The sequence below is a fragment of the Ipomoea triloba genome, chromosome 11 (assembly GCF_003576645.1).
Source record: "Ipomoea triloba cultivar NCNSP0323 chromosome 11, ASM357664v1".
Taxonomy (NCBI): domain Eukaryota; kingdom Viridiplantae; phylum Streptophyta; class Magnoliopsida; order Solanales; family Convolvulaceae; genus Ipomoea; species Ipomoea triloba.
The window spans coordinates 2,337,152-2,361,205 of record NC_044926.1 but is presented as its reverse complement, the minus strand read 5'-3'; the positions used below and the strand labels follow the sequence as shown (position 1 = coordinate 2,361,205).

At 36.7% G+C, this 24,054-nt stretch overlaps 5 protein-coding genes across 6 annotated transcripts; 2 read left to right on the top strand and 3 right to left on the bottom strand.

The window, feature by feature from the left end:
* Positions 1-4,453: 4,453 nt before the first annotated feature.
* Positions 4,454-4,864, top strand: LOC115996958 (protein RALF-like 22). The gene has a single exon (XM_031236401.1). The coding sequence runs from the start codon at positions 4,454-4,456 to the stop codon at positions 4,862-4,864; it is 411 nt and encodes a 136-aa protein (XP_031092261.1).
* Positions 4,865-5,233: 369 nt separating this feature from the next.
* Positions 5,234-6,107, bottom strand: LOC115996956 (early nodulin-like protein 1). The gene is made up of 2 exons (XM_031236400.1): positions 5,936-6,107; positions 5,234-5,694 (listed from the first exon to the last, which is right to left on the bottom strand). Exons 1-2 carry the CDS (start codon positions 6,105-6,107, stop codon positions 5,234-5,236), a joined length of 633 nt encoding a protein of 210 aa, XP_031092260.1.
* Positions 6,108-8,132: 2,025 nt separating this feature from the next.
* On the bottom strand, positions 8,133-12,751 carry LOC115996241 (RNA polymerase II subunit 5-mediating protein homolog). 2 transcript variants are annotated; one of them, XM_031235395.1, is made up of 10 exons: positions 12,446-12,751; positions 12,281-12,340; positions 11,990-12,157; positions 11,370-11,436; positions 9,838-10,061; positions 9,619-9,732; positions 9,485-9,518; positions 9,116-9,231; positions 8,603-8,644; positions 8,133-8,530 (listed from the first exon to the last, which is right to left on the bottom strand). In XM_031235395.1, the coding sequence occupies exons 1-10, from the start codon at positions 12,647-12,649 to the stop codon at positions 8,417-8,419; spliced, it is 1,143 nt and encodes a 380-aa protein (XP_031091255.1). In that variant the 5' UTR covers positions 12,650-12,751; the 3' UTR covers positions 8,133-8,416. The 2 variants fall into 2 exon arrangements, with proteins under 2 accessions (XP_031091255.1, XP_031091256.1); XM_031235396.1 differs by having other exon boundaries at positions 9,625-9,732.
* Positions 12,752-13,416: 665 nt separating this feature from the next.
* LOC115996239 (transmembrane E3 ubiquitin-protein ligase FLY2) lies at positions 13,417-21,349 on the top strand. The gene is made up of 15 exons (XM_031235393.1): positions 13,417-14,036; positions 15,317-15,389; positions 15,685-15,812; positions 16,394-16,509; positions 16,598-16,658; positions 17,093-17,159; positions 17,242-17,319; positions 18,245-18,402; positions 18,485-18,544; positions 18,677-18,770; positions 19,326-19,493; positions 19,626-19,954; positions 20,347-20,463; positions 20,576-20,750; positions 20,998-21,349. Exons 1-14 carry the CDS (start codon positions 13,878-13,880, stop codon positions 20,675-20,677), a joined length of 1,710 nt encoding a protein of 569 aa, XP_031091253.1. The 5' UTR covers positions 13,417-13,877; the 3' UTR covers positions 20,678-20,750; positions 20,998-21,349.
* LOC115996240 (leucine-rich repeat extensin-like protein 4) lies at positions 21,319-22,885 on the bottom strand. Its single transcript, XM_031235394.1, has one exon. It carries the CDS (start codon positions 22,733-22,735, stop codon positions 21,569-21,571), a length of 1,167 nt encoding a protein of 388 aa, XP_031091254.1. The 5' UTR covers positions 22,736-22,885; the 3' UTR covers positions 21,319-21,568.
* Between the last annotated feature and the right edge of the window lie 1,169 nt (positions 22,886-24,054).

Genomic DNA, 24,054 nt, shown 5'->3' with positions numbered 1-24,054 from the left:
GTGAGACGGCTCCTTCTGTGAAGTAAACAAAGATTTAGTTTTTGTGTTGTTTTCAGTTACCATAATTTACATATTTTCAGATATTCTGTCGAGGTCGGGACGTGGGGACCGTTGGAACAAAGAATTCAAAGTTTTACCTTTTGTGGGTAAGAATAGAAAAAGTTGAAACTTCAGCTGTAAAGAGTAATAGTGAAAGTGAATTAAAGAGAGAGATAAAGTAGAGGCTGTGGTTGTATTCTTCCATTCTCCCCATTTATTACTACATTACATTACAGCTCCAACAATAATGGCTTCTTTACTCTACTTTCCATGGCCACCGTTAAAAGCTAAGAAATATAAAAATTTAATGGGCTGTATGCTGCTATACAGTTGGACGTAATTCTTTTTGGAGAAAGAAATTAAAGTGGAAGGAATAAAAACTTTCATGGTGTGTTGGGACACAGGATTTGGTGTGGTGGAACTACTCGATAGTAATTTAAAGTTGGGCTATAGGTGATTTGTTCAAGCTGGCCAGATTGACTTCATTTTTATTGGATTAAAGGTGTGTATTGATTGGATGACGACTTAGCTTTTAGTTTTAAAAGTTTGATATATGTTTGGTTTGCATACTTAATTTTTTACTAATCTCCCTGTAAAATTTGTCCTTTAGTGTTCACTGCTGATGCGTGGGAGTTGATTTAATTTATAGGTTTTATTTTCTCATGTGATGGGCAATAGTCCGATATCTACTTGTCGGCCGAGTATCTCGACATGTACTACATACTAGATATGCATTGTTAGCTGAGACATAAGATTATGTGTCACAGAAGATAATTAAGAGCGTTGCTCGAGGTCAAACACAACTAAATTGATTAACCGAACTACGGACCGACGCGTGGAGACACAATATAATAGTGGATAGACTTCATTTATTTTGATTTCATGTATAGTATAAATAACCCGGTTTATCCCACTCAAACTGTCATCACATCTTGTACTCATTTCAGTGCGGTACATACACTCTTACTCTACTTCATTATTAACACCATAGCAACCTCTAGACCCCAGACTGATTTACATGATCACCATATATTCAAAAAATATATATGACTCACTTTTTATTCTGAATCAATAAAAGTAGGCAACATCAAAATTGAATTAAAAATACAATTGAAAAGTACGTGATGATACATATATAATATTACTCATTTTTGTTTGTTTAATATTATTGTGATGACAACTTGTATTGTACAATGTTTTAAAAGAGTAATAATGTTGTAATGTAAATTGTAAGCCGCCATCGGTATATAATAATATAATATCATCGAACCATGATTAATGCTCACATTGTTAGTTGGTGGTTGAATTGGTTAATGATACTTTCATGACAGTACAGTGGAAGTTCAATGTAGTATGCACATGAAGATTCAATCCAAACCAACTGTAATTTGATTATAAAATATAGGGATAAGGGTCAAATAGACCCTCAAACTATAATCAATTGTGCAATTAGGCCCTCGAACAATAAAAAGCTTCAATTAGGCCCCCGAACTTGTTATTTTGGGGCAAATAGACCCTTTAACCTATTTGTGACCTATAATTGCAGGTCACCAAAAATTCCGGCCAACTCCGGCGATCGTCCGGCGAAGTTCCGGCAAACAACACAAAACCATCCACCACCGGCGACCTCACGGTCGCCGGTGGCGTCCGGCAGCGGAGATGGGCACCAACTGGTCGCCATCTCCAGTTTACCGGAGATGGCGACCAACTTGGTCACCATCTCCGCTGCCGGACGCCACCGGCGACCGTGAGGTCGCCGGTGGTGGATGGTTTTGTGTTGTTTGCCGGAACTTCGCCGGACGATCGCCGGAGTTGGCCAGAATTTTTGGTGACCTGCAATTATAGGTCACAAATAGGTTAAAGGGTCTATTTGCTCCAAAATAACAAGTTCGGGGGCCTAATTGAAGCTTTTTATTGTTCGAAGGCCTAATTGCACAATTGATTATAGTTTGAGGGTCTATTTGACCCTTATCCCTAAAATATAATATATTTAATGTATATCTTACGATTACATTGTATGAAAATCGAGCAATTTTTTTTTTCTCTCTTAAAATCTGTCTAAAGTATATGAAATAAAAATTACAAATGATTCGATAAATTTATGGTGATTTTTATGAATAATAATGTACCAAATTGGTGTGCATGCCAAAGTAGCTGGAATTAATGCTTTGCTTTTTAAGAAGACGATCGATATGGACATTATTGAAAGTTCTTGTAACACCTTGCCAATAATTGATGTTTCATATATATATATATATATATATATATATATATATAGGTGGGTTCGATCAAATGATAACAACATACTACTTGTAAAAGATGAGGATGTACTGATCTCCTTCTCATCTATTAAAGTTTATAAAAATAACACGTGATCAATTTTATAATTATTACAAAATTTTAAGATTTCAATATTTATAAAATTAACTTATTTTTTTCTTTTTATTTTTTAGCAATTCTCAACCGTACATTAATAAACTGAAAAATATATAGATGAATCATATTAGTCTCCTATAGAAACATGTTCAGATGAGAAAAGGGCTTTTCATAATAAGAACGTATGCACTAATTGTATCTAACTATCTAAGATGTTCAGTGGCTGAAAATTAAAAAAAGAAATTAAAAACTCAAGAGATATTTTTGTAATTATGAATATGAATTTAGAAATGCGAACCATTTTTATCTCTTATCTGTAAGCAATGACGACAATTCAACACAGTTATCTGTCACTTGTAAGAAGCTAGAATGAAGGCATTAAGTGCTGTGGCGTGTGATGCAACCAAAGAGATAACTAAGATAAGCCCATAATTCCGCTATTGAAAACCGCATTAATAGACAGGTCACTGTTCCAACAACATTGTAATTAATGGACGGTAGAAGGTAAGTCAATGTGGTGAGTGGTGACCAAAATAAATGATATATATAGCATTATTACATATTTTTGGTAATTTAACTTATTGTTAGTTGTTGTTGTCCTTTTTTTTTTTTTTTTTTTTTTTTTATACTATTGACTCTGTTACAATGTAGTATCTATTCATAATTACTTTCTCAACCTACTGAAACAAAAGCACAAAGAGTCAACAGTTGCCTCTACTAAGCCTCGAATCCACTCCCATCATCCATGTGGGAATGTGAACCGGGACACTAGCCATCACTAGACCACAAGGTCTTTGGCAGTTGTTATTGTTCTTGTTATTACTTTGCGAGTACAAGTGTTGAGGGTAATTTTAGATTTTTTGTACACTCATAAAATTTAATTTAGTTCTATTTTACCTTCTTTTTTCTTTATTGGTGATGTATTGATTATTTTTATTGTTTGTAATTTTACTTTAGGGCGAGGAAAACTCTCAATCACTAACTGAAAGGTTTATACATTGGGTAAACTTTATACCTGTGTAATAGGTTATAAACTACATATTGAGAGGTAAATCTATCACATTAGAAAGAACTATGTATGATAGGCTTGACCAAGAGAGTGCTGATAAAAACCAAATTCATAACTTTTAGATACGAAGACTTCGAAGTCTATTTTTATCATTAAGCATTTGTTTTTCAATACAACATATAAAAGACTATGAAATACATGAACTCTGAAAACGTCACCACAGATATAATCCAATAATCTGCACATATTGTTCAAAAGTCATTGGGTCGCTCGACAAGGTCGGATTGTAGCCCATCTCTACTCTCATTATGAATCTTCATTCAATTTCAACTATCAACCCATAATATATGGGCTAGAGCATGACAATCAGACCCATGACTATTCCACTTTTATGTTTATTTGCATCTATCACAATTAAAATGACAAATTATTCTGTCAACCCAAATCTAAAATACACAATTTACATACTGGAGGTTCACAATTTATATATTGAATGTTTACAATTAAATGTTCATAATTTACATATAAAATGAACATTTAGTATGTAAATTATAAACATTCAGTATGTAAATTGAAACGAATCCACCTTGTAATATGGACTCAAGTCCATAGTATAACTATTGAAATAACATTATATCATATTTATCTAAATAATACTGTAATTAACAAATTCAAATTATGACAAAAACTTATGTAAGACCGTTCCACAATTTAGACCAGTGAAATCTTTGATTAATAAATTAAAAAATCCAACCCATTAATATATTCGATACATCTCAAGAATTGAGACCCGTGAAACGGTATCACACCCAGTATTACACTCAAATTATTGATGATAAAAAGTTTATAGCCATTACCACGACCCATTTTAGTATATATAGGTTTATGGATGATCATGGAGGCAGAAGCGGAGGTTTGTTCGTAAAAAGTGCAGCACGAAGATGAAGAAGTCAAACAAATTTAATAACCAATCCTTACTTGTAGCTAACCCTAATTGAATTTCTGCACTCTCCATTCCAATCACCTGCAATGGATCTCCGATTGTCAATCGCCGTGGTTCTGACATTATCAGTCGTAACATCCATTCCAGTCGCGGAGTCGTCGTCGTCTCCGATGTACAATGACAATCACCGCTTCGTCCAGCAGCCGCCGCTGATGTCGATGGTGCACGGCAACCACGCGACGCCGGGCCGGCCGAGGAAGTGCAGCGGGCGGTTGATCGGAGACTGCGTGAGCGAGGACGAGGAGATGGCGATGGAATCGGGGATGAGCCGGCGAGTTTTAGGGCAGACGAAGTACATCAGCTACGCGGCGCTCGCCGCTAACAGCATCCCCTGCAACGCGCGCGGCCGATCGTATTACAACTGCTACACGCACCAGAAAGTCAATCCCTACTCGCGCGGCTGCTCCATGATCACGCATTGCGCCAGAGGAGGTTGAAGACGACGACGACGACGATTCAATTCCAGATATTTTTATATATATATTTCATTATCCTCTCTCTCTCCTCCTCTAATTCTCAGTCATTATATTACTCCGGAATTAATTAAGTAAATCAATTAACCACTAAAAGATCAGAGATATTGTTTGTTTATTTTTCTTTGTTTGTTTGTTTTAAGCGGGTATGCAAACATCTTGAATTTGGTTTAATTTTAATTTTAGTTTTAATTTCTTCATTTTCTTTGAATTTTGTGGATAAAATAAAATAATTTTTAGATTATAAAAAAAATTATGGTATATAAGAAGCTAGGAATCAGAGTTTCTGCAAATAATGAAATAATTTGTATGAAAACGAAGCAGAAAAAGTAGTTAAACCAGGGAAATGAGGAAGGCTGCCGCCATTGTTAAGCCCCAAGATATGAGTGGCGAGCTCGGGCTGGGACTACTGTTTTGTGGAGCGGGCGCCGTGATCCATCCTTCTCCGGCGGAGGGCGGCGGCGGCGGCGGCTGTGCAGGTACGTTAGGAGAAGGAGAAGGAGAGGGAGACGGCGGTGAGGCTGCCGGAGGCGGAGGAGTGGAAGCAGGAGGTGGCGGTGTCGTCGGAGGAATGGAGGGGCGGTGATTGGGAGACATAACGACGACGCGAAGTTTCTGGCCGTTGAGGCAGTTTTGAGCGTGGCCGCTGATGAAGTAGAAAGGGCCGTTTCTGGTAAACTTGAGCGTTGAAAAGCCGTCGGTCATGTTGTGAATTGGACTGGTTTTGTTGCAATGGTGGTATGCTCTTTTCCTCACTACCAGCACTGAATCCTTTCCTTTCTCGTACTCGAATGCTGGCATGGATAAATCAAACATCATTATATTATACTCAACCATGCATGCATTATATTTTCACTGTTAGTTAGTTGCTAGAGATAAGATATAGGCTTTTCTCAATCTAATGAAACACAAAAAGTCAACGCCCACTGAGATCAAACCTGTGATTTCTCAGTTGAGGGCCACAGCTATGCAGCTTGACCACAAGGTCCCAATATAATATAAAGTGAAGGAGAGAAGATGAGAGGACAAACTAACCGATGGTATCATTGACTCGGAAGCGTCTTTTTTCAGCCCAGCGATTCAACCCATCATCCGGTATCAACCTCCACCCATCTCGTCCGCCGGCCTGGAATGTGCGCGGCGGCCGGCCTTCACTTGACCACATTAACGCCGTCAACATCACACACATAAATCCCACCCACACCATCGTACTTCGACCACACTCCACCATTCTCACTCTAAAACCCTGAAAAGATTAACAACCCAAAAACCTCAAATCTCGAATCTCAAAAGGCCAAATTAAAGTTCAATACAAACAGGAGCGGCTGCCGGCTGGTGGATAGACAAGAGAAGGGTATAAACTGGGGAAGATTAGAGAGCAGTAATTAATTAAGGGTTTATATATGATATTATGAAAGCGCAGATGGAAATGTGCATGCATGATTAGGAAACACAAAATTAACGAGTTTGATATATATTTTATATTTAGTAATAAAATATTTGTTTTGGGGATGTTATTTAATGGTTTTGTTATTGGGCTTAAATAACACTCGTAATAGATATTATCTTACAACGAATTATTTGTATGAATACTATTATTATTTTTTTCTTGACTACCATCATATTATTACATATCTTCACTACATGATGTAAAATATCTATAAAAAAAATAGTATTTTCATTCAGTTTCATGTATTCATGCATTATTAATAATAAATAATGATACACATGGATTGAAAATCAAGGAGGGTGATTTTCGTCCAGGTCTCCGGGATCACACACCTGACAAATTATACCATGGACTAAGATCTACATTGAAAGTATGCAATTAACATATTATATTCCTGTAATTTTTATTAATTGAAAAGACATGATATATTAATTATAGACACATAAGTTGTTAATAAAGATTCACAATACAAAGTGAACTCCAATCTATGATATAACAATTGCAACACATCATGCGACTTTGTTCTCAAGCTCAATCGATATATCGTGGACCCTCCTCCACATTGCACTGTGGACCAGGTTGTTATGGGCTTTCAGCCCAGACTGTTATAAATTGCCTTATCAGCTCAACTCAACAATTTGAGCGAGGCTTCCAGGTTGTTATGGGCTTTCAGCCCAGACTGACCCATAACGGAATAGCGTGGAGATGCAAGGCCGTTTTGACTCGCATATTTATGGACTATGATTATGGAATATTTAGCGAAGTCTATACTTGTGGAAAATCAAAACTTACCTAAGTTGTGTTCAATCATTATTCAGCTGTGTGGACCATACTATCAAATAATGTACATTCAATATAAAAATAATGTACATTTAATATAAAAATAATGTACATTGTATTCAAATAATGTACATTCAATATAAAAATAATGTACATTCAGTACAAAAATAATGTACATTTAGTACATTAAAAATGTATATTTTATTATGGTCCACACAGCTGTGTGGACCATGGTCCATACAATAATTTGCTAGTTGTGTTCAATCATTATTGCATGGACCATGATTCACACGGTAAATTATTGTGTGGACCATGGTCCACATAACTGTGTGGACCATGAATATAAGGTACATTATTTTTATACTGAAGGTACATTATTTTTGTATTGAAGGTACATTTTTTTATAGTGCTATAAAATAATGTACTTTCAGTACAAAAATAATGTACCCTAAAAATAATGTACCTTCAGTACAAAAATAATATACCTTCAGTATAAAAATAATGTACCTTATATTCATGGTCCACACAGCTATGTGGACCATGGTCCATGCAATAATGATTGGATTCACACAGCTGTGTGGACCATAAATAAAAAGTACATTATTTTTGTACTGAAGGTACATTATTTTTGTACTGTAGGTACATTATTTTAAGGTACATTATTTTTGTACTGAAGGTATATTATTTGATATATACTATCAAATAATGTACCTACAGCACAAAAATAATGTACCTTCAGTACAAAAATAATGTACTTTTTATTTTTGGTCCACACAGCTGTGTGGACCATGGTCCATGCAATAATTTGCATTTTCCGGAATCTGATTTCAATAAGACTTGTGTAAAATTTCTTACTATATATCGACAACTTAGGTTAATTTACCTTCTTATAATCCTTTCCTACTTAAGGTCACAAAACGACATTTACCAAGTGCACACTCTCAACTAATAGAAGTAGATTTTCCTCGTCACTAAAAAAAAAAAAAAAAAAATTAACAATTGTGAATAATAATAATAATTTTTATAATTTGGGAAATAATAAAGATTCACAAATGACACATTGCCAAAATTTTGCCTAATGTTTGTACAACACAGAACACAGTCTATGATACCTAAAATATGTCTAATTTGGACATCAAAGTTCCACTACTGGTTGTCTAAAGTTCATTCTCTAAATGGGCCTTACCAAAACTCGACTAAATAACAATGTAGTACCCCAAATCAAAAAAGTTCATTCTCCTGGCCGGAGGTTATCCATATATTTTAAGGATGTCCAAACCCCACAATCACTTCCTCTGCATCTTGAATCTAGATACTGGCTTTGAGGCACGACCAACAGGTTGCTCTCTTGGTTGCATATCAAAGTTAGGTGAATGTTCAACGATAGAGCCAGTAAATGCCTGCACAAAATATTATCAGCTCATACTGAACTCATCTAAGCACATCGGGAGAAATAATGAGGCCAGGCATACCTTGCTAACATCAAAGCTTTGTTCAGTGGTGTTCACTACAGCCTGCAGGAAAAGATATATTTAACCATCAATCCATCATGTTATACACTTACAGCCTTATGCTTTATGCTTCTGAAGTAGGGAAAACAAACTGCATTGTGGTCGTGACAATGATGAAGAGATTCAAGTGAAATCAAATGTAATTAGCATGATTGCTAATATCTAATACCGTTGGAGTTGCCATTATAGCGGGATACAAGTATGGAGAAAAATAAAATTACCCTTATGCTAGCATATCAGTTACAAAACAAAATTGCTATAGATTAAGGTTATACACAAATCATGCCTACTTTTTCAACATGGATAACACTTGTGGAATCCCAATAAATTTTTTGTCCTGTTTTTACTGTTTATTATCATGATAGGCTAATGGTCAATCCTGAAAGATGAAAAGAGTTCAAAAAGAAGAAAGAAGAAAGGGGGAGAAGTGAGAGTGATGGGAGATGGTAAGGGACAAAGATAGTCGCATGATACCTTGTTTTCCGACACAACTGGAGCCTTGATATTGTCCTTCACTACAGGAAGCCTTGGAGTTACATCAGTTGAACTTGGCTGACGGAATGCCAAGCATTCTCCTTGTGAGTAATCATCTGAACAAGTGCAAATGTTAAGAGATGTGATGCTATTGATTGGAGAAACCACAAAGAAAAGAAGGGAAAATTATTTCATTGTTTTGTCAAGCATAATCAGGAGATGTGATGAAAGCTCTCAAACCTTGCCAGGATTTTGATGATTTAATGTGTAATGTATGTAAATCACTGGCTTTGTGTTGAAGCTCAGTAACTCATGGGTTTCGCATATTTTACAATTTTCCTTTTTTCTATGCTTTAAGTCATGACTAACCTTCAGATAGAGCACGCACATTTGAAGCCTCAACCTGGAGTTCACAATTTTACATATTAATTTACAGAAGTATAAATTGACGGGCAAATTCACCTTTTCAACTTGGATATGAATAACAAGGAGGTGTTCCTTACTTGCACCTGATCAGAAAAATCTTTCGAGTGATTTCTTGACACTGTCACTCCACCTTCATTTGAGTTAGTTATTGAAGATCTAGCTCCTTTTGTCAGGTTACTCAAATCATGCAACTAATAAAAAAATAAAATAAAATGGAATTCTTTGAAAATTTAATGCAATTAAGTGCGCCCCTTAGTTAAATATCTGTAGTCACAATATCCTACTATATAAATTACCTCTAAACTTGCAATTTGTTTATCCAAGGCATGTTGGTGAATACTTCTATCTAAGTTGGTCTCATCAGGTTCATCTTCAATAGATTCGTCAGCTTTTTCAGCTTCTTCTTCTTCTTCTCTCTCAAGTTCATCCATCCGGGATAAAATACAAGCATATTCTTCATCGTCAACTTCTTGTTTAGCATCTTCTGCTTTAGAACTACAAGACGTGACATCTGGGACCCCTGGAAATTTCAAGGATAATTAGAAATTAATATCTTAAGCAATTTTTCCAATCTCAGAATTTACAGTGGTGCTCTTTTTTATTAGTAAAGGTAAGGACAAAAGATATTCAAATAAAGGTACAATCAAACAACTAAAGTAAACTGAAAGGGATTTTTTCAAATTTAACATGAAGCATTCTTCATCTAGCCCTGTGAAAGAGATTTGTATAAACTCAATTGGGGGTGTTAGGTTGAGGGGAAAAAGATGTTTGGAATGAAGGTCATTCTTACTGTTCAGGTGGGAGTTTTCTCGGTAAAAGAATGGGAATGGAAGAGCTAAGGACATATTTTCTACCGTTTTCACCACCAATCAAGGTTTTCTTCTCCATAGCTCCAGGTATATTCATCGCTTCTTGTTATCTCCTCCACACATGAACATTCTACCCCTTTTTCAGGTTGCAATATTTTCCCCTCCCTATGTCAAACAAGCCCCTGCCACCCTCTCCTCTAGTCCTTTAACTTTAAGTTTTTAGCTTTGTGAAAATTAGCACAAATTTCTATGAATATATGACTGGAAATGGTATATTATTTGCATGAAAGTTTCCATCCATTTATTTCATAATTCAGTAGAAGAAAGATTTCTTTTGCTTAATTCCTTGGCTAAATTGAAGCGCGTGCGCAATGAAGCTAGATAGCAAATTGTTACTCCATAATTTATCTTGCATGCACATTGGTGGTGATATGTGTATGATAATTGAGTAACCATCAACAGGAGAAAAATTAATCATGGTATAAAGCTTTATATTACCCATTTTGGTATGTGGTGATTCGACAAGAAAGTAATTTTTTTTTTCTAATTAATTCCAGTTGCAGGATATACACATACACAGATCATATAGAAAAACATAATTTTTATTTTTAAGGCAGGAGCATGGAGTATTCTAAAAGACAATGACATTTGGACACCATAGTCATCTTAGTAATGGAGGATGGGCTTGGTATAGAGAGCAAGTGCTACAACTTCTCAAATAACATATACGTATGCATAATTACATACATACATAAGGGAACTAGCCTTGTAATATATACATAGCCCCATGAGAAGTTATTTTCACCCCAAAACCAAGCCACAAACCTATGAAATAATGAGCAAAAACTTCCTGCTGCCACCTCATCAAGCTCAAAATCTCATTACTAAGCTCTGATTGGTTAAGCAGGTTACTGGTAATTAGGTTGTTAACACAAATTAGATTTAGTAAATTGCTACTAAATCAATTCAAGAATAATAAGAATTACAAATATAGCAGTTGAAATCAAAAGAAAACTTGCCTGATGCAGCTGACTCTCCGTAAGAAGTTTCCTCAACACAGTCTTCCCTAATCTCCACAAGACCCTCCTGTTGAACATTGCTTGAAATTATTAAAGTGAAAACTATATACAAGAGAAGTTTCACTAGCACATTAGAAGACCAGTGTAGCTGTATAGCACAGTAAGACACAAATAGTGTTACCATCCAGATGAAAATTTTTTACAGTGCCAAGAGCCAAGATTGCTCGTTAGGAATTACCATTCCTGTCTTTTAAATCCAAGAGTTTCAGAAAACAATATAGGATTGCAGAATCAAAAAGACAATTCATGGCTTCCTTGCTACAACCTTGCTAGTAAAGCAATTCTAGTAAAGGGAATCTCTCTCTTTCTCTCTCTGTGCAGGTCCTTATCTTGGCACTGTTGTATACTAGGCAATCATAAGCACATCAATAACTTGTGTTTCTTAATCTACTGACATCAGTTTAATAACAACAAGAAAGTGAAATCTGGCTATACTAATTACATAAACATGATAATTCCTTCACATTGTGTACAAAGAACAATTATTGGCGATTCAAATCATTCAACCAAACTAGCATAAGATCAAAGTGTTTGTGCACCATAAAAATCAAAACACTTACCGCTGACTCAGCAGCCGTGGCATCAAAAAATGAAGCTTCAGCTTTAAGGTCCTGCATGACAGCCTTTATAGATTGAACTTGGGACTCCAAAGCCTTACCCCTTCTTGTCAAAATCTCAGCAGTTTGTTTGGATGTTCTGTCAGCATAATAACCCTCCCCCAGTAAAACCTACAATGACCAAAGACTCAATAACAACTTAACGCAAATATGCTCACCAGAGAAAATGATAGAAGCATTGAAATTGAAGTATTAACAGAATGAGTATAAATAACAATTTCCAGAAATAATTACCAGAAATTCATTGGTATGAATCAATCGACCAGGAAAAAACGCCGCCTTACCAAATGGAACCTAAAAATAACAACAATTTTTTATATACATCCAACACATTCACAGTATATAGGCTGTATCCACAACAACAGACATACACCGGAGCGTGGAAGGAGAGCAACTCACCATTACGTCGTGGTGGAGTTTGTCGGGAAGACGCTGAACAAGATTGATGAGGTTTTTGTTGTCCGCGACGAAGCCGTTTAGTTGATCCAGCTGTTTCTGCCGCTCATCGATCGTCTCGTGCACGCGCTGCAACGCTTTCTGAGCTTCATCCACGGGGAAAAGTGAGGAGAGTGGCGTCACCGTCCCTTTCACTGGTTCTCCCATGGCTTCCAGTAGTCTCGGATTAGCAAAGCAGTTCAGTCGCCGCCGGCGCAAATAAACCTCAGTAGGGGTTCAGAGCGGTTTTTACCGGCCACCACTTCTCTCTTCCCGGTACTTATTCTTTTCCTTATGTTTTCAAATTTGCCCCTTTATTTTTGCTTATTCATAATTAAGGACCAAAATTATACTGAAACTATACATGAATACTAAACGAAGCACAAAGAGTTAATATCACCTCCACTTCAAGCCCACCTCTCTCATGTGGGATGGGACCGAGTGCCACTAAACCACAAGATATTTGGTCAATAATACTTTCTTTAGTTGTTTTAAAAATAAAATCATAAATATACATTTATACATTTATTATGTAGGGTTTTGTATTTGGTATCTGGTATTTTTTTTGAATAATATAAAGAAAATATATAATTTTTATCTTATGATGATATATACTATTCTTATGTAACTGTTCACAATTATTATTGAAATATGTGATCCAGTGAAATTTGTCTTGTGAGTCAACTCAAATCTTAAAAGCCTATAAATATCCCTTTTAAATTTTAGCCATACAAATTTAGTTTATTGATTCAATAGACAATATTTGATAGAAAAATTTAAATTTTATGATTATCAAATCCACTATTTGAATTGGATTGTCCGGTAACATGGATTTCTTAGCCTGCAGCCGATTGGATTGTTTCCGTGACACTTAACACCACCGGTGACCCTATCATTCTCTCCCGTACGTACCACCTGACTCCAATTTTACCTACAGGGACTCCCCGAAACGCCATTGGCGTTTAGCAACCAGCTTAGAGAGAGAAAGTTAACTCAACCCCCCGCCCAATCTCTTTCTCTCTCTACACCTATGCAGGAGCGTATTCTCCAGTGCTAGTAAAAATGTTTATTCGTAACTGCTTTCAATAGAAATGGTACGGAGCAGAAACGATTTTCCGGCTCAGAAATTGACCGGCGAAGGCGTCGCCTGTTGAAACTGGGGAATTGGTTCCACAAAGCGGAAATTCTACTGCTTATTACGAGTAGTTGAGCTCTCACTTTCTTGATCGTTGTTTTGGGTATTTGTTTGGCTTGTCGTTCGTTGTTGGGTCGTTAGCTCAAATTGTTGACTTCATTTTAAGCAACCTAGAGTTCCTCTCTCTCTCTACAATTATCTTCTAAATCTCCTATCTGTGGAGCTGTTTCGTGGAATAGAAGAGTTGGAGCTGATCTTGAAATGGGTGCCTTGAAAAGATTGGATCTTTGGGGTGTGGGCGGAGGAAATTGTGGGATATTTCTTAGAATTACGTTTGGATTGTATTTCGCCTTTTTGTTATTTTGTCCGGTAACTGGCCTCAGACCTTTGAGGGAGAGATATCAGGCTTGGGGAGACGAGGTCAGCATTAAAGTTCATTTTTTTTTTCATAATTTGATTTCATATGTTATTGTTTTTGCTTTTAATTGGCAGTGGAATTTATTTGGACATTGTGTTCTGCTGATTTTTGCATTAGGTTTTACAAAGTTTTTGACTTTGAGTAATTTATTAGAATGGAAACTGGAAAAATGCAACTCTTACTTGAAAATTGTAGTTAAGTTTTATGCAATCACTGTATTTCTGATGCATTAGGGGACCTTTTCTGCTTGGAATGAATCAGAAATGAGATGACTATTATGGAATCAATCATACATTACACTTTGGGAGACCTTTGAACAGTTTTGCTTTCTAGAAAGTGAAATTTGGTTCTCCCTTTTATGTCCCGCTGATTGTGTCTTATCAGGAAGTTTAGGGGTTTAAGCTTCTCAAGCTATCATGGATTTGCAAAATCTTCTTGATTTACTGGTGAAAGTATAAAACTTTGATTCAATGGTTGTTGTGCTGGTATACTTTGGCATTCCCATGCTCGCTGTAACTTGTTACATATGGCCATTCTATTATGATGTCCTTTAAAGTTCGTATTTTTACTTCCAACCAGACATGTGAGACAAGTTTTGATGAATGAAAATGCTATGGAACACAGTTTCCACCTGTGTTTAGTTTTGGAGTGAGGTTTATCAAGAAATAAGAGCATAGGTAGGAGGGAGATTTTAACATGAATATATCAAGTTTGTCTTTAGGCTTTTGGTGAATGATGGGTTCTGAATTGGATGATTTATTACCTTATTGTATCATTTGATTTGATTACCTTATGCAACAATGTTTAGATATCTAGACTTAAGAATGCCTGAGTTAACCATAAGGTAGAGCTCCTGGCGGGATTAGTTTTTTGTTTTTCATTTTTAAGAGATCTCAGGAAAGACAACTTTTTGCTAGATCATTTTGATAGCAGCAAATTTGCCATTAGAATGGTGGCGGTAGGTTGGATCCATTTTCTGCTTTGTAGATTATTGCAATAGCTATAACTTTGGAAGTTTCTTATTTTCTGTAAATATATGTGTATCCTTACTTTTGTGCATTAAAAGAGAAGCCATAGCATTACCATAGCAATAACTTTGCAGTTAGAAGGATGACAGTAGGTTGAATCCATTTTCTGCTTTGTAGATCATTACCATAGCAATAACTTTTGAGGTTTTTCATTTTCCGTAAATAAATTTGTATTATTACTTTTGCTCATTAAAAAGAAAAACAACCCTCTTCTTCCAGCAGCTGTTTGATACCTTCATTCTTGATTCTTGCAGTGGCTGTTTGTGAAAAAGGATGACAATCAATTGGGTCCATTTTCTGCTTGGAATATAACAGGGACATATAGAGGTATGCACTCTTTCTTGCTATAAATACAATGGTGTATGTAGATTGTAGAATTCATTCTGCAGTTTAATTGGAAGCATGTTCTTCATTCTTTCTCCTTTTCTCATCCTGAAAATTATAATGACTAATGATAATACCTAATTCAGTATTTTGAGTTGATATATTTACTTCATTATCTTGTTCACTGGAGAGTGGAATAGCAGGAGAAAAAGAAAATGTTAAATTTGTCTTGCATAACCAATTTATCTCCTGCTATTATGTTTAATTTGACTATGTCCTTCTGGCCAATTTTATACAGGGTCCTGGCGATTCCTAGATTCGGCAAATATGACTACTAGATTTCCTGACTTTAGGAAATCCAATGGCAATTCTGTCCTTGAATTGATAAGTACACCAACAAAAATAACTGGTGTACATTACATTCAGGTAATATGATCCTTATACCCATCTTATGGTGGTAACAGGGCATGAAAATATCAGAGTATTTGCTATTCTGAAGGAACTATATATCTGATTTTTATTTCTTCTGTCTCTTAACAACCTTCAAAAGTAATTAGATCATTTCAATGCTATTCACTGTTTCCACTTTGATTGTACATTTTGGTTTAAATTTATAGTTTACCAAACTAAAATTTGCGTTCTATGTTGCCTCTCTGGTAATTCTTAGTGGAGTTTAACTGGCCTCATTGCCTATGAACCAAGTAATATGGTTGACCAATGATATCATGTTGAATTTGTTTGTGCATTAGTCTATGATTACGTCAACTTTCACATATACTTGATAATGTGCTCAAGTCTTTTAGCTTTCAGTGCTTTTACATTGATGAGTATCAGAGCTCTTAAAAGTCACCACATGATGTATGAGAACAAACCATTGCTATTTTTTATCACTGTTCATAAGTACTTGTAGTGTTCCACAGGAGCACCCTATTGGCTTTTCTTTCTTCACTAATGATATTCTGTAATGGAATCACTGTTTTTAATACATCTACCTTAATTTTGGGTAGGGGGTGATGGTTTTCCATGATGTTTTTGATAATGAACATGAAGTTGCTGGTGCTAAAATCCGTGTAGAAGGTGTATATATTTGGCCTTTCAGACAACTCCGAATGGTAGCTTACAGGTATCCTCTTCTTACTTAAATTACCAGATGCAGTGTTTCTTATAAAGTTATCCCCAAATCACCTAATCTATTTACTTTCTATTCGCAGTGGCAAAGAAGGGGAGTTTGGCCATGAAGATGAGTATCTGTTGTCAAATCCTTATCACTTGGTAATTGCTTGGATATCTACTTGTGCGTTTTTACAATGGTTTTGTGCAAAGTATTGTTTAAAAATGGTGGTTTTATTAATATAAAAAGCCGTTATGCTGCTTAATTTTAATTGCAAGCTTAGCATTTTGTCTGTCATATCATCTCATAGAGTCATAGTCTGCTGCAATTTCAGATTGCTTAGGTACAATTTACCTTCAGTTCACCAAGATACAAATACCCAGAAAATGCAATTTCTCAAATCGAAACTCATTTGATTTCTGATACTAAATTTATTTCTTCAATCTTATGTACAAAGCCATAATTCTGATAAAGTACTGTGGTTACTAGCTGTGTGCAATTGTGCATACAATTGAAATTGACATTTATTTTTATTGGTGCTACCTGAAGATCTTTGACCTAACACTAAACTAGCTTGTGTGTGGTCTTTGAACAGCTTGGAGTTTTTTCATCCCAGGTGTTCCAGGAGTCTCCTCGAGATAAAATTTGGAAAAGGAAACACTGTAATCTAACTTCTTAATCATGCATCACTACTTTTTCATTCAACTATAGGCTTAAACTAACTTATGTATCTGTTTTTGACAGCACCAATTTATGAAATGGAAAAACATTGTAACATTGAAATTGCAGCACAAATTTCCCGAGTCTCATCCTCCCAAAATGGTATTTCAGTTCTCCAAATGTGTATAATTTCTTTGTTAATTGTATCCATTCCAACTTGTCTATTTAAGAAACAACTTGGCATTAGTTAACCAATAGATATTTCGCTGTTTATTCATCCATTTGTTGCACTTTCTGTGCTTTTATAATCCTGATTGCATATTTACTTGAGTTCTGCAAAATAAAGTGCTTACTTCACTCATCAACAATAACATAGGTTCTCTCGGACTAAATATGACCATTACCTAAAATGGCTAGCCAATATGGCATTGGTAGCAAAGTAAGATGTAAAGTGGAGAATGTGTATAAAAAGCCCAGACTTAAATAAAGCCTTATGACAACTGCCCCTTCCCTAATATTGCTGCCTTATTGATTGAACAGTAGAATTCTAGATGCTTAGCTTCATGTACCCCTTCAGAAAGTACCATTTGCTTAGCCCACTACAGGTGCTTTGTAGAGCCACAAGTAAGTTGTAGGACACAAGGGAAAGGCAATCTTGATTCTTGAATTCTAATGAAAACTCTTGCATGGTTGAGGCAAGCGGTTTGAGTGAAGTGCCAGTTAGAGAATGCCGGCAAGAGTAAAAAATTTTAAGTCACTGACTCAATCTCTTTTGGAAAGTTACTTTGACGAAATAGAGTTATTCTTCCATAGGGGGTTCTCACCGTAGTTATTCTGTAAGGGCTTTCATTAGCCTGAGGTTGTAACTTTTTTTTTTTTTTTTTTTTTTTGCATTTTGGACCTATTTGAATGGCCTTTATGATGTTAGTATTGAATTCCATGTAGCGTGAAGACATTACAAGCTACAATTGGCATTTTATGCATTCTATATTTCTATAACTGTACTAGCTTATATTTTATTGGTTTGTGAAAATGCCTCCAAGAGCATGTGACTTCATCTTGGGAACCTCTATTGCGTTTTTCCTAGATGGAGATCATGATCGATATCATTTAGAAGGATTAATGGAAAGCCCTTCAGTAAATGACGATGGCGATTGCTTCTCACCCATCCTACTGAATGCTTCGTCTATCAATATTGAGGTTTACTACAACAAAGCGGTGAACTACACGTTGATGGTCACCTTTGTATCCTTCACCGGTTCTAGTTTCTTAGATTATTGTTTCTTTTGACTGCATTTGGATGGATTCTTTAACTTCAGATGTTCAGGTCTCTTTCCTTCAAGTTTTATTGCTGATTCGGCAAATGGAACATAGTAACACCCAATCAGTAAGGACTATGTCTTCTCTCTGCATCATAACAATTCTTTTCGTATGCGTTACTGTTGCTTCTGATATATGTTTCTTTCTGAGTTCTAATTTATTGAAACGATGGCTAATGCTTTAACATCGTTTTTCTCAGGGAGCTGCCAAAGTTTCAATTTTGATGATCGGGCAACAGGCAATCATGGATGCTTATCTATGTCTTTTGCATCTGACTGCAGGGATACTGGTTGGTAAGTTCTGATCAGCAAAATGTATTATTGTTAGTCTAAGTAGTCTAGTAAGCAAGCTCTATTCATTTCTGAAGTTTCAGAGTCAATCCCAACACTTGTTAGTTTTACCCCAAAAAATACTAAAAAAATAATAACAAGCATCGCTTCAAGTGTTATCTTTACAAGTCACGCAAGAATATCTGCTATTACAGATTCTGAATTAGCAACTTTGAAAATAAATTTATGATAACAAATTCATGTCAGATAACAGCACCCATCCTTGTGGAAATTTTATCATCTTTGTAGAATAAAGCTTTAAATAAAAAGATGTTTTTTTCATCGAGATATCATATTGTATTTTCAGCACCCTATCCGATTTTAATTCTTCTGCCATAAAACACAGAAAACTTGAGGGAGATCTTGGATCGACAATGAAAACCAAGGAAATTCTCAACCAAAATGAAATCCTTTCTAATTCCGTTTGCAACTTTTGCTTCTTCATTAATCACTACTTAACGTTTTTATGTAAAATTTGGTGAATGGTTGCTAATTTAAGTATTCTTTATTGATTTATAGAATCCCTCTTCAATGCTTTCGCAACTGCTGCATTTTTCAAGTTTGTGGTTTTCTCAATTTTCGAGATGCGATACCTTCTTGCTATCTGGAAAGCAAGTAGACCTATGAACAGTGGAGAGGGTTGGGAAGCAATGAGACGTGAATTGTCAGTTTTGTACAGCCGTTTCTGTAAGCTCTTATTTTCTAAATGATGTTAACTGTGCACAGCTTTCTTTGCGTATTGTCAGTTTCTAATAAAATATTCTAATTATTGTTATTTTTTCTTCTTTTTTCTTCTTTTTATCTTCAACTATTTTGCAGATGGCATACTCTTAGGTGGCATTTTGATCATGTATGAATTTCACAAGTTTCTGCGGCCTATTCTTCTCCTTCTCCACTCTTTTTGGATACCTCAAATCATAACTAATGTCATTCGTGACTCGAGAAAACCGCTGCATCCTCATTACATCTTAGGAATGACTATTACTCGGCTAGCAATTCCATTGTATATCTTTGGCTGTCCTCACAACTTCATGCGCATAGAGACAGACAACAAATGGTGTATTTGCTTGGGTATTTTTATGGGAATTCAGGCGTCAATTCTTCTTCTGCAGCACTATTTTGGATCTCGGTGGTTCATTCCACGTCAGGTTGGAGACACTCATCATTTTTTAATTTCCTTTCAACAAATATATAAATATAGGACCTATATTTGATAGATTGTTAGGATCAAGCGCTTACCATTACGCCAAAAGCTATAGCTCGTAGCGAAGGTGCAACTTTATTTCATTGTACCCGCAACATTTTCGAGAGTCAGGGTGTTGAACTTGGCTCTTCAGGCCTCTGCCCAATAATCCCCCTAGCCACCAATTACTGGACTTAGTCCTTCACTGGCCTCCGCCCAACATAGATGATACAGCTACTTTTTTTTTTTTTTTTTTTCTTTAAACTTGCGTTGGGGGCCAATTTCCATGCGAGAATAATAGGATGGATATGTTTTGTTTCAATGACTGATCTCTGCAATATTGTCTTGGCATTGTAGATTTTACCCGAGAAGTACAGCTATTATAGAAAGTTCGATCAAGATGCAGTTCAGCCTATCGATTGTGTTATTTGCATGACTAACATCGACCTGAGTCAACGTTCCAATGATTGCATGGTATCGTGACAAAATTTTTTGCTTTCAGCGTTCCAGCTATTATACAACATTTTTTTTTTCTCTATAAGATTTTCTTCTGTTCTTTGGTTTTAACCGGAACTATATTGTTCAGGTGACACCCTGTGATCATTTCTTTCATTCTGGCTGTTTGCAAAGATGGATGGACATAAAGATGGAGTGTCCAACTTGCCGGAGGCCTCTCCCCCCGGCTTAAGTTGATTGTATTATCCCGTGTTTATATGTATTAATTACCGAGCTGCTGAAACGTTGGCCACCATTCTGTAAAGGTAAAACGACTTTGCACAGCTCTTTACCAAACCACATTCAAATGATTCAGTTACCGACTTGTTTCTAGCTCTACATTTTGAAATCTTTCCTGCACATTATCAAAGTAGACCCCCAGAAATTCCACCCCTCGGAGTTTATTACAAACCGTCAGATTGAAGAATGCTCTATTCTTATCTTTCATGCTTAAACCCTAAATTCTCGAGATCAGTTTTAGACTTTTGGTGACATCGCTGTGTCTTTCCCCAGGTTGAAGGGCAAATGTGATTACGCTGAAGCCGGCTCTTTCACACAACAAAACTAACATTAGAGACTGCAGGTCTGCCCTGAATTGCTGCAATTATAATGTACAATATACTCTTGTAAGAATCCATTAAAGGCAGTGCTTATTCTTGTCCATTTTACCTTCTTTCGACAAATCTGTGTTTTTTACCTCTGAGAAGTGTGCAATTCTGCTGATCATAGACTTGCGATTTTTAATCTGTAAATCCCAGTGTATGATACTATGATTCAAGATTCTTGATTTACAATTACATACAGACTGTACATACACTATCAAGATTCAAGAAGTAATAAATTGCTGAAAAGATTTGTACTTTAAGCTCCCTGTTATTACATATATCTCAAGAATCTTGTTGTACATCTCACATGCAACTATGCAGGAATGATAGAAATGAAAGCCACACATTTACAGACTTCAACTAATATACAAATCTGCTAAAATCCATTTAAAATATTAGCTGAAACCAAGCTTTGATCATTATTTTGCTGTCCTTAAATACTGTAAGAGAAATCAAGAATGCAGGAAAAAAAAAAAAGATCATGCACCACAGTGGCCATCAGCAAGGCAGTCTACAGGGTGCTCATATGCTGCATCACATTCCTTCTTGCTTCTCTGCAATGGCTTCTCGGGCAAACAGTTTCTCCGGTCATCGAACATGATGCCCTTCGATGTAAGGTTGCTACACATCCCATCTTCTTCGCAGAAGAAATTGTAAGATAATGTGAAGTTTGATAGGTTGGGCAAGTCACAGACCCCTTCTGGCACATTTCCTCTGAACATATTATGCCCTAAATTTAGGATCTCCAAGTGGGACAGCCCTGCAATGCTATAAGGTATTGGCCCTATCAGATCATTATGGCTAACATCTAAAACTCTCAGTTTGTATAAATCTCCCACTTCAGGCGGCAGGCAGCCTGATAAACTGGTGTTGATGAGCAAGAGCTCCTCGAGGGTGTTGGCGAAATTGGCTATGCTAGGGGGAAGGCATCCTCCAAAATAGTTGTTGGCAAACACAACAACAGAGGCCGAGCTTGACCCGAGGTTTGATGGGATCATGGAAGAGAAGCGGTTGTTGTTGACAAAGATGGCGTCGAGGTTTCTGCTGAAGAGCTCCGAGGGCAGCTGCCCCTCGAACTCATTGTAACGAAGATCAAGGTATTTCAGGGAAGGCAAAGACAGGACTACAGAAGGGAAAGGGCCTACGAATCTGTTGTTACTGAGATCGAGCTCGAAGAGAAGAGCGAGATTGGAGAGAGTTTCAGGGATGATTCCACAGAACCTGTTACTGTTTAGATGGATCAATGCAAGGTCTGTGAGGAGCCCAAGCTCATCAGGCAAGAAACCGGCTATGTCTGCATGGTTTAGGTCAATCCCAGCCACCACTTGGATTGAAGTGTCATTAGGGAAGGGTGCACAGTAAACACCTGTGTAGTTGCAGACTGAAGATCCTTCCCAGTTGGAAGTGATGTTGTGGGGATCAGAGTAGATCACCTTCTTCCAAGCTTGGAAAGCCACATAGGCCTGCTGAAGCCTCGGGCTCGCTGTTGTTGCATTGGTGGATGAGTGGCTATGGTGGCCAGGATGAAGGGCGGCCTCCTCGTGTTCAACATTCTTCTTGGGAGATGAAATCTTGAAGGAGGAAAGAATTAGCAGCAGAAGAACCAGGGCACTTGCAGTGGAGGAAAAGGGCAGTGAAGAAGCCATTCTTGTTAATTCTGCAGACTGATCATCCCTGCTTCCTGGTTTTTGTAGGGAGCTTTCCCTCTCCTTTTCAAACTCCACCCCCAAGTCTTCTGGTTAATTATGCAGCTTTTGCTTAATATGGATCATTAACTTTTTTTTAATCAGAGATAATCTCCATTAGTAACTCAGACAACAACCAATTAAAATGACATAGGTCAAAATTGGGCTGCCAGCATAATTATGGATTCCTACCGCATTTCAAGATTTCTTGCCCACAGGCAAAATTCCCTCGCCCCAAGGCCTTTCGCACATTGGTCCTACAGAATTGTAGTGTGGTAAATCACGGTGATTCAGAATCCTCTTAGATGGAAAGACCAATGTTTAGTGCCCACAAGGAATCCAACACACTTGGTGTAACACACATACTATAGTTGTCAGGCTTAGTCTTATGTTCTTATCCACAATCTACCATCTAAAGACCAACTGAGGTCTCGCCCTAAGAGCCTTCGCACATTGGTCTGACAGCATTGTAGTTTGGTAAATTACGGCGACTTAGAGACCTCTTAGATGGGAGGACAAATGTCTAGTGCCCACAAGGAATTCAACACACTTGGTGTAACACACACTATAGTCGTCAGGCTTAATCTTATCTCTTTGTCCACAATCTACCATCTAAGGATCAACTGAGATGCCAGTATGGACACATTTCAAGATTTCTTACTTAATGTCTAGTGCCCATAAGGGATTCACCACATTAGGTGTAACACCTACACGGCTACACTATAGTTGCCAGGCTCGGTTTGTATCATTACTCACAATCTACTACCTGAAAACCAACTGAGCTACCCGGACAGGCGCATTTCTAAGATTTCTTGCTTCTGATGGATGATGATGTTACTGAAGTCTCTAGACACTCCTGAAAGTTGAAAAAACCATTAACAAAACAGTATTTGGTAGTGTACTATGTTTCAGGTTTCATGTATTTGGGATTGGATATCTGTCGTTTGCAGGGTGAGAATGTATGTCCATGATATGGACATGGCTGCTGCCATGTAGCTTTCATGGTCGGTTGTTTGAAGTGGAAGTTGAGGAAGACAGTTTTTTCATAGTTCATTGTTCTGGGATGAAGCATGAGATTTCTTGGGTCCGAAGTGATAATCATAGTTTTATGCTATTGTCAACTCCTGATTAAGGTATGGTGCTCTGGTCAAACCATTTTTAGGTTAGGGAAAACTAGTGTTAATCTTATCAACAAACTGTCATTTATATTAATATTTATCTCAATTTCTAAATAACTAACATTTTGACAGAAAAAAAAAAAACAATTTATATTGTATTTA